An 11,321-nucleotide genomic window follows, 5' to 3' on the forward strand; every position below is an offset into this window, starting at 1 on the left:
GTTGGGAAATGCTGAGGAGGCATATCTATTGGGAGGCATTCGCTAAGAAGATTGGAACGTTTATTGCAGGGACTCCATCTAGGTTTCAGTCATTTGGAGAGATAAACCTCTATAGGATAGAGACCTAAAGCATGCCCTGTGATTAAATAAAGAGGGAATGTAGATTTGGGATGACGTGTGGGATAGGAAGCTTGGAGATGGTTAACACACAATGAGTTGAGGAGAGAATATAATCTTAACTATGACAGGTTGCAGGTGTGGGAAAGGGATTCCCTAACATGGATGGGGGTAGGCAGGAGATTATCATAGGGAATTTTTGTGGAAGCCTATCCCCAGTTCCCATTTTCTTCTCTCTCAATGGTATTTATGACTCCCTTAATAGGAATTGGCTGAGGAAAGTAAGCGCCCATCCCCAGTTCCCATTTTCTTCTCTCTCAATGGTATTTATGACTCTCTTAACAGGGATTGGATGTGGAAAGGTCCAAAGCAGCCATCCCCAGTTCCCATTTTCTTATCTCTCAGTGGTATTTAAGGCTCCCTTAACAAGAATTGTCTAAGGGAATTTTTGTGGAAAGGGCCGAAGAGCCCATTCCCAATTCCCATTTTCTTCCCTCTCAATGGTATTTATGACTCCATTAACAAGAATGGGGTGAGAAGAGACTCAGTAGTGGTGTGGAAAGTAAGATTTAGGAGAATCTAGGATATGGCGTTACCAGAGAAGCATTCATGCCTATTGTGGATGATTTTACATAAGGCAGGCTGGACAAGGTGCAGAGTTGCTACTATTGGAAAGGGATCCTCATTATGCCAAAGATGCCTAAACACCCAAAAAAACATACCCTACCTTTTCCTAAACTATAGTTTTTCTAGAATAGTGTGGCAGAAACTACGGTATATGTGCAAGTGCATGCCTTTCAGTTACACAATGACATTGTTAAGGGTTGATCCACCAGTCTTGAGAAGTCAAGTGTTGTGGTTTATTTGGTTGCAAAGAAATTCCATGGCATATAGTAAGGGTTTTCTTGATGTTGCACTTTTGACTTCTCATTGGTTGATGTCTTGTAGCTCGGAAGTCCATTATAAAAGAGTGTGATGAGCACATTGAAAAGATCATGAAAAATCTTCAGAAGGATGTTGCAATGGCAATGAAGAAATTTTTGTTACAAAAAACATAAAATTTGTTGGGTGACATCCTCGAAGGCCTTCAACAACAAAAATGAAGGATAATGTGGTTGGTAGTTACCATTCAAAAATTGGCTATGAGAGCCTTTGTAAATATTGCTTATGAGTAATCAACAAAATAACCCCTCTTTTCTCCACCCAAAAAAAAAGGCATGATGCCCATTTTTTCTTACACCCAACCACATAGTAAAGATTTAACACAAGGTTTAAAATCTTCATAAATTTACACAGCCTTATGCTTTGGGACTCTACACACAACATAATGCTGGTAAAGATAGTAAAGAGAACACAAGGTTTAAAATCTTCCTACATTTACACAGCCCCCATGCTTTGGGACCCTACACAGTACATAATGCTAGATCTTTAACACTATATCCCAATCAGTAAGTCTCTCAAATAAAGCCATCGACTGGGTCAACGAAGTCCTCCTTCCATTAAATCCGTTGACCCCTAGTTCATGCAAGGACCAAGCTACTTCTTGAAGATCACCTAGGTCAACGTCCTAGGATTTGATCTACACCTTCCTACGATTGTTCCACCCATTTTCCTTCGTATGGACCATGGGCAATTGGGTCAATGAGATCCAACTCTTGTCCAAACTCCTAGTGTACTCCACCTATTCTCTTTTCTTATGGACAATGGAGCAATTGGGTCAATGAGATCCATCTTGTCCAAACTCCTAGTGTACTCTCCTCGATGCTTAGTGCTAGTCTTGCTCCATAGTTCCAGGGATGCTATAGGGATGGGTCGGAAGAACTCAGAGGGTGCCAAACAAGCCTTGGTCCTTGGATCAAACATGAGAGCGGATGCTTGAAAGAAGAAGAGGAGACACGTCTTCCTATAATTCCCAAACTCTCAATCAGCACATATTTGGGTCTTGGAAGTACCTCTTGCTGCCCAAAAATTTCTACTAGACTTTTAAAAAAATGATCTTGTTGCATGCCGTAGTGATTGTGCAACAGTAGAATTGCAGGAGAGGGATTAGGAGGGATGCCCAATGAGGTATCTCCCATTTGAAGAGCCCAACGTTGATTGCTCTGCTGGACTCTCTTCTTTTCTCAGCGCAAGAAAGACAGCCCAGAATTTCTCTGTCTGTTTCAAGGCTTGCAAGCTCATCAGTGCAAGATTGTTAATGGCCTACAAAATTTGATCTCAGAGAGATTGGTTAAAATAGCCTACAAAATCAATAACAGGCCTCATTAACCCCTCTCGAAAATCAGAGCAGTCTTCGTGGGAACGTGTATCTACAATGCTGCCCTCCTACTGGCATTCCAACTCTACCTGCATTGAAAGGTCCCTCATAGACACCTTCATAGCTGACACTTTAGCCAACTGATGTTGGAGGGCTTCCATAACTATTCCTGTACTGAAACTTGTTCTGTCGTGGCCAACCACAATCGGCAGTCACCACCATCGTTGTTGCACGCAAGCTTATGGCAGGTCCCTTTAGCTTCTCCATCAACACCTTTTTTCTTATTTGATCCCAGTTCCTCATCAACCCCAAAGTCTCTCGGAAGGGGGTCTCGACTCATGCTCATACTCCAAACGTCCTCAGAACGTTCCAATCAAACAACTCTCAAAATGACACCCCGAGAAGAAAGTAGAGCAGGGAGTGATAGTAGATAGTGCAAGAGAAAAAGAGAGAGCCGGGTTGCTATCTTCTGTATGCGTTGTAGAGCATCACATAATGGAAGGGGAATCTAGACTCATTTCGTGCCCTACATTTTGCTTCACACTCTGATTACGTTGAATGCAGTTTACACCCTTCTTGCATGTGTTTATTCAATTGCAATTCAATATGCAAGTGCTTCTATTTTCAAGTTTCATCCTTCGATCATTAGTGTAGCTCGATCGATTGAGCCATTCAATCAATTGTAATGATTCAGCCATCCATTGATCCGGTATTCGTCTACACTTGTAAATCTTCCCTTTGGTTGCGGGCGATACGATTTGTTTGTTGATCTGTGCATTCCTTGCGCCGGTGCTTCGCATTGTTTGTTTATTGGACACCCGAAGGGCTCAGAGAGTTCTTCCAGCTACACTTGATTGCCATCTTTCGTCACCCGGGCTGCCTTGACACAACAGTCTCGAGTTCCTCTGGTCCTTAAAAGGCAAATCCTCTAAATTCCTTCCCTTGGATCCAGCGACCCAGAGGGGCCGCGTGTCAACAATAGGAAGAACCAAGTGTGAAGTGTCCCAAACGTCTGCCGTATAGCCGTGCTAACCTCCTCGACACCCCAACAAAAGGCTGGCAGGATGAAGAGGTTCTACATCATTCAATATATCGAATGACCACAAAATTACCATGCACATGAGGCATTTCTCCTCCAATGTTCAACATCCTTGGCATCAATTACATGCCACGAGGGGGAGGGCCAATGCGCTGACAATGTGCCAACAGATCTGAAGCGTGCACGCTTTTGAGTAGCTCAAAGATTTGGCTTGAGAGTCCATGTCATCGAAGAGTGCCAAGGAATGGACCCAGTCACCAAAAAGCCAATGGGTAAGCCAACAGCTTGCACTTGCTTGTGCCTAAAAACAATTCCAATGTTCAAGATTGAAGGTCAGCAAGAGAGTCTTTCCAATATTCAGCATATCAATGGAATTTCATGCTTCGGTTTGTTTGAGGACCACAACCATCAACCTGGCATGAAATTCTGCTTTGGACTACGATCGATTCCAGCATTTTGGGTGACCCAAATGGGACATTCTTTCCAACCATGAGTTTCAGTGGCCAAATCTGAGCAGCTGTCAGCCAAAGATCCGGCAACATACATTCGAATATCATAAGCGCCAATGTTCAATCCTACAAAACCAATTGCAGACTAGAACTCTCTGGACTAAATGCAAATCAAAAAGCTGCAAGGAGCCCATGGGCTGTCACGTAGATGGGCATGGTGAAGCCAGCAATTGTTGCATCCAACACTTGCAAAACACACTCCACATATAAATTATCGTGACACGCTTTGTTTCTAGCTCAATATTGGTGGCTAAGCCTTATACCTGCAGCAATATGCCATGAGATGAAAAGCTAACACCTAATGGTTAGCAAAGGCTTAATAAAGTAACCATCAAGGATTAACACAAAGAAATGTGAGCTTTGCCAATGCCTTAAATAAACAATATTTCCGTGAGTATAGAGATGGACTGAGGCTTAGTATGTCAAGAATGTTGCCTAGTCATGGGCCACCTCATTAACACCTTAGTATGTCAGAAGGTTTTACTAAAAAGGTCTTTTTCACATATAATCAATTCAGATTCTGTGTGAATACATTCAATAATGTTAAACCCAGTTTCCCAAAAGTAAACCTCAGGTAAGAATGTAAGTCCAATAACCCCAATAGAATAAAACTTGTTTTTCACAAATCTCTCTGCAATCAAGTGGAAAGGAGCTTCAAAACGTGAGCGAATTATATTTATAACACCTAGACTATTTACGTTTTTTAATTAAAGAACATCTACTACAGCACATGAACTACAAAGCCTGCTCAACAGAATCCTAAAGGATAGCTAGATTGCATTGAGTTCATGAATGTCATAACCATGGAGTTGAAGTTTTCAATATATAGACTTGAGTGACCACATTCTATGGCATATCTCCGCATTATGAATCTTCAAATATGAGATTCCCACTCTTTCATAGACCGGTGGGAAATTTGTTCCTTCTAAAAGAACGCATCTCAGGGAAACAAATGGCCGAAACTTAATGACCATCTGCAAACAATTGAATCCCACAAACTTCAGTCTGCCAGGATGCATACATAAGTAAAAAATGTCCTTTTATTCCTGGTAATTAGGATGCCAACCCCAAATATGTGAACTATATGTTTCATAAGAAAGACAGCCCTATTAGTGAAGATACTAGCCTCTTGTATTAATACATGAAAAGACCATAACAGAAGAATTTAGTCATTTACATATCATCCTTTACATGCATCCATGCTGATTAAGCATTCGCAGCACTTAAATGGCCCTGGCCATTGACTCAATAGTGTTTCCTTTTAAGAACATTATCCTCCACCGATCTGAAAACTTGATGCTATTACAATGGATAATAAACACAAGTATCACGGCTGGAACATTTGGCAGTTCCAGTGCCCAATCAATGTCTAGTATCAATTCTGTACAGTTGGTATGCTACAGCAACGCATGCAGCTGCTCCCAAGACAGACAATGCTGCCAGACTGTCCTCCCTTTCCCATGACTCAAGCCACCAGGATGCTTGCCACCATCTAGGATTAGAGCGAGACTTCCTGTTGCAGCCACTGGAATCTCCTTTCCTCTGAAAACTACTTCCTTCATTAGTTCTCTGGAGACCATCTGTGCCTACAATATTCTTTCCATTTGGAAGGCCATTGATCTGTTTTTCAACTTGGCAGTTCTCATTCCTACTAGAAGGCAGAGCACCATAAGAATGAAGCACAGGATTCTGCACAGCTTGTTCAGCTTCAACATCCAATGTTCCAGGACCACCTCTGCATAGTGAGAAAATTATTGAAAAGAAAATATCATCACACTTTGCACAATGTTCAGAACAGTAGGGGTAACCTTCACCACAACAAACAGAACAACTCACCTCCAGCCCGCATCAGCAATATAACCTTTGCCAAAGCATTCATCCAAAACGATAGGCACATCCTCTGGAGTGACGTATCCATAGCTGATAAAACCACACGCTAAGAGTCAGGACAAGAAACCTGGTCTCCACTGGACTTCCTTAAACAAAAATACAACAGTAATGGGAAACAGACCAACCAATTAGTAAAACATTCTCCTAGACCAAATACAAGACTGTCTTACCAATGACCTATGACTTCACCAGCAGGATTTGACGTGTAGATGATCAAGTTCCCTGCATACTTATGACCTCCTACATGAGAGCAAGGCCTAACAAACACATAGCCACCAAGTTCTCGAGCAGAAATCTCTTCTTTTAATCTCCCAATGATGATAGGACCAGAAACCCCACATCGAGCATCATGACTTCCATGTGCACACACAAAAATATGAGTACCCAAGAGCTTCTCTGGCCTTCCTGATAACCATTCTCGATTATGAACTAGTACCTCTTCAACAAAAGTATCCACATCGAAATGAGTTAAGCTCCTGCAACATGGATCGAGGACAAAATTCAAGGTCTAAAAGTTTTAAGCGGCTGGAACGCTCCGCTTGCACTCGATATTTAATGCATTGGCTATTGTCACTCGAGATTCTAGACGAGAATAAGCAACAGAACTTGAGCCTTAGACTTCAACTGGTCCTGAGCGCACTGCATTGGGTATATTTACAATAAGCCTGCAGCAATATCACGCTTCTCACCTGTAACGGACCATGTCAGGGAAAATCATTATGTCTCCGTTTGAAGAGTCGGTGCCATCACGCCCTTCACATATGGTTAATCGGGTCTGTTCCAGCAACGCGCTCATAAGTCCTTACAAGCTTTCAATAAAGGCGGTTCATCAAACTTCACTCGTACGTTAGCCTAACGCAGATCCTTGTAGAAAACGAATGATGACGAGCGCGAAAAACGCTGATTACAACGTCGATAAATAATGGTAAAGAACACCATGAAATCTAATCCGATTGCGAAAACCTACCGCTCAAGAACGAAGCGTAAGGCCTTATTTCCATAATAATCCGAATATTATGCAGTAGCTAGGCACAAGTTTTCCTACCTTCATTGTCATTTCGTTCTTTCGGGCCTTGATTGCGGCTGCCAAATAACGAGGAAGCCGATCGAACTCCGCTGCCTCCACCAGCGGCGGCCAGCTTTGTGGCTCCTTGTAGCAGAGAAAAACATGACGCTCGCCTAACTGGACGCTGTTGAGAGAGGAGGAGGCGTTGGTGGAGCAGAGGGCAAAACCAAAGCCGTACTCAGCGAGGTCGTCACCGTTGATGGGAAAGACAGGAGCGGCGGAATCCGCAACAAGACAGGAAGAGGCCACAACAGGGGGAGAGCAGTCGGCGTTCAAGCTACCAGATCCGAGGGACTCGAAGCTTTGAGGCTCGCGGAAGCACGGCGGGGCAGAGGCCATGTGAACGGGAGCAGAAAGCTAGAACGGAGGAGCAAAAGATTGGGAGCAAGGGCAGGCGCAAAATCAAGGAGGAAGAGGGGAGGGACGCGGGAGGGGCGCCATAGCTGGGGCTTGGCGAGCTTCGGAGCTTCTAGATCGCCTCCTTGCTGCTGCTGCTGCTGCTGCTGCTGTTGCTGCTGGCGGGGGGTGAAAATGGCAGGTCGCAAGCCAGGGATTCAACACGGCACCATAGCCAAGAGCTTGAAGACAGAGTGGTTTGTCGGGGATGCCGCCATAGCCGGAACAGCTAGGTTGCTGCGGACATCGAAATCCACAAAAGCGAGGAAGAGATCCGGGAATTCGTCGTCTTCTTTTCTTCGGCTTGGTCGAAAGCCTGTTGTTGCTTAAATCGTTGCGGCCAAGGAGGACTGTGGAAGACGAGAGCTACAGCGAAGGCATGATGATGATTCACAGAGAGAGTGCTACGAAAAGCTCCAGCAGGAACTGGAAATCATAACTGCGAGGGGGGGTGGGAGGAAGCGCGTGAAGTGATAGAAAGGGACGAAGAGCTTACAAGGAGCTTGAAAGAAGAAGATGATCTTCACAGAGCCGCCATAGCTAAGCACCTTCAGCTCCTTCTTCTTCTTCTTCTTCTTCCTCCACAGAAAAAAAATGTACCCTTTTCGGTAAACCCCTCTTCTTCTTCTTCATCTGTTCTTTTTTTTTTTTTTGCCCCCCTTCATTTTTCAAACCACATCAGTTTTCTCTTTTTTCCTTTTCCTGCTTTTCCCCCCCCCCCCCCCCCCCTCCCTTTCACCCTAACCTTGGTTTGCCACCTGGGTTCAACATAACATCATCCCTGGCTATCCTCCCTACCCCCTTCTACTCTTACTTCCCTATCAATGCCTCCCCCACACGCCGCACTCGCCCCTTGCCGTCCAATCGTAAAAAGACCTTTCTTTTGACAACGGAACATGGCCCGTGCTGCCTCTCGTCGCTCTCTTTGTGTAAGACAACGCTCCCTCGGCCTTTTCACTAAGATCTTCCGGAGCGCCTTGTAGAAGCTCACACCATTACGATTAGATGCTTACACCGTCGAGGGTCCAGGTCAGCACATGCAAGTCATTGGCAAACACAACTTGGCAACAGTCCTTCTCATAGCATCCCATGTGTAACACTAAAGAATTTCAAAGATGTAGGATGATGATGTGTTGGTTGAAAATCGAGTGAGTTGTGGCCCTCACTACTAACTTGATGTTTGTGAAAGGCCTTGGATCGACAACTCAAAGGTACCACCCCTCACCCATCTTTATTCATGTGAAAGGCCTCCCCAAAAATATCATAAAGATGGATATCACTCACCCCAAGAATGTCTAAAGCACCACACCGATGCCTACAATGCCATGTCCGAACAATGGCAACAAATGTTCCTAAGCAAACATCAATATCCACTTCTTATCTTTTTCACCTGCTTGCTATGGAGCATACAAGTTGTGAAAAATGACTAAGTTTCAAGGGATACAGCATGGACCAATACTTTGGTGTCTCTTCATGGACATCTCCACCCGAGCGGTGGACAGTGGAGTAGGTTGCTTCTACTCAACAGTTGTCACATAAATCAACAACCAAGAATCTGTAATGCTAGAGCAAAATAGCAACCTTGGCTTGAAAAAATCTACACATATGCATATCACATGCATCATGCCTACCGTCGCCATTACCTATGGTCTAAGGTGGTTGTGTTACAGGTAAATAAGGCCCTCCTAATTCCAAAGTGACGGGGAAACTTACCCCAGCAAATCAACATTTTTGGCCCCTTCCATGATAAATAATATTCGATCCCTAAAAGCAAGAAAATACACCCCTTTTTTTCCTCAAAAAGGCACAAACAAAAATATCATGTTAATTTCCTTTTACTTCCCTTGCAACATTTTAGGCACCCCCCCTTTGTCACCTATCTAGAGTACATGTGCCACCATTCCCAAATCATTTGTTCCCTCCAACAGCACCTTAAGAGACAGCCTTACATCCCCTTGATACCCCCACCAATATCATCCTCCCTTGTCTGTCCCCTTTTTCCCCTACGTTCTAATTCTCCTACATTGCCATTTTGGCACTTTGCTATCGACATTCAATACCCCCTCCATATCGTGCCAACAGCTCACATTTTGCCACCTCAACACATGTACCTTTGTGTAGCATGATTCTTCACTGCCTAGCACTTTTTTCGCATCCCACTATGAGATAGCAAAGTAGTCATCCCACTACCCCCATGACACTTTGTCCACTAGCCATAGCATAATGAGTGAAGGAGGACTTCTTTTGTTTATCTCAGTTAAACCATTCATACGTGTGTCTCAAGATTCTCTTTCAAAAATCAGCTCCAACTTGGGAGGATATGGAATAAATTTTAGATTGGAATTCAAATTCATGTTTTTCCCTTCCTTTCCCTCTCCCACATAGTCACAAAATGGCCACAATCTCTCTCTCTCTCTCTCTCTCTCTCTCATATTAACATGCATGCATGCGTGCATGCATTTCGGTGTGGGCATAAGTCTACACGTGGGTGTGCATGTGTGTGTGTGTGCGTGTACATTTGCACGAGGACGAGCATAACATGAGCATGTGTCCATGTATGTGCACACATGTGGGCATGTATATGTAGGTACGTGCTCATGACATGAGTATGTGCATGTGCACACATGTTGGCATGCATATCTATGTACATGCATCCACATGCACGTTTACATATTTGTGTGTCCATGTTTGTGTATGTTTGTGATGGAAGGCATATGCATGTTCTTGATCATGGGCGTATGTGTGCATGCGAATAAGTGCATGTGTGCACGTGTGCATGCATTACATGTGTAAGCACACATATGTGCATGCACGCTTGTGGTGCGATTGCACACACTCATGTGCATGTGCACACATGCTACATGTGTGTGACACATGCACAAGATGAGATTTACCAAAGTCATAAAAACAATATGCACAAGATGAGATGAGATTTATAGGAATCATAAACAATAGCCTAACACTTTTATAATGTAATATTACAATCACATGATTCAACAAGTACAAGTTTTACAAGTAAACATTGAACTACACCATGTACATCTTAGTTTAGTGGCATTCATTCTTCTTTATATATAGAACTTTATTTTACTAAACTTATGAAACCATGTCTACGTACACATAACCTTAAGTGTGAAGAAACATGCTTAAGGTTCTTCCATTCAAATAGGAAAAATGAGGGAAAAGGGGAACAAATGCAAAAATGTAGAATAATGTGGAGTATAAATCGAGCCAATTTGAAATTTTTTATGACTCTTTTTCATCTTTGGTTGCATAAGCCTTTGTTAACCATTTAGTTTTGATGTATATGATCCCAATGGGGTAACTAATACATGCATTGGTACACAATGATACTTATGGATTGACTTTTATAAAAAATTAATAATGAATGGTACACAAAATTCACCCAATGGGGTAATTAATACATGTATTGGTACATAATGATACTTATGGATTGACTTTTATAAAAAATTAATAACGAATGGTACACAATGATGATTAAAACAAAACAAATGCATCTCCTTTGAGGCCTTTTTGACCCTTCCACCTCATCATCCCTGCAATTTTTAGCTCCAAATAGAATCGACGACCTGTTCGTCGCCATCCACGATCGGCACTCTACAAAAAAGGCATCAAGACGTGGGCGGACCTATGGGATATGCGGTGTGTGGACTAGCTCAACATGGACCAGCTTCAGATCAAATTCGCCATGACAGAGGGAGAGTCCGACTTGCTTCAGGCAGTCCTGGATAGAATTTCGGAGTCGTGGGCATCGAATTGCATCACCTCACCGTCGGAATGGAAGGCCAATTAGTGCGGATCGGTAAGACACCCCTATGTAAAATTGCAATGAGGACTATTACAAGTAGTTGACTTCTGAGGAGGCACAATTCATGATGCTTAATAAGAAGTGGGGTTTTAGGCGTAGATTGAAATGGTGGCAGAAGAGACTGGAGAAAATTTGAAAAGGTTGTAGGGTGGGGAAGAATCTTTGGCAATCAGCAACCTTTTATCCATGAAACTCCATAAGAAGTAATTGGTGCCATC

General features: G+C 43.2%; 1 protein-coding gene across 1 annotated transcript; it reads right to left on the bottom strand.

The window, feature by feature from the left end:
- Window positions 1–4,725: 4,725 nt before the first annotated feature.
- On the bottom strand, window positions 4,726–7,881 carry LOC147904952 (uncharacterized). The gene is made up of 5 exons (XM_087389161.1): window positions 6,858–7,881; window positions 6,502–6,587; window positions 5,983–6,288; window positions 5,759–5,842; window positions 4,726–5,657 (listed from the first exon to the last, which is right to left on the bottom strand). Exons 1-5 carry the CDS (start codon window positions 7,215–7,217, stop codon window positions 5,285–5,287), a joined length of 1,209 nt encoding a protein of 402 aa, XP_087245287.1. The 5' UTR covers window positions 7,218–7,881; the 3' UTR covers window positions 4,726–5,284.
- Between the last annotated feature and the right edge of the window lie 3,440 nt (window positions 7,882–11,321).

This window comes from Dipteris shenzhenensis, chromosome 2, assembly GCF_047967505.1.
Source record: "Dipteris shenzhenensis isolate YYH24624 ecotype China chromosome 2, Dip_SZ_1.0, whole genome shotgun sequence".
NCBI classification, from domain to species: Eukaryota; Viridiplantae; Streptophyta; class Polypodiopsida; order Gleicheniales; family Dipteridaceae; genus Dipteris; species Dipteris shenzhenensis.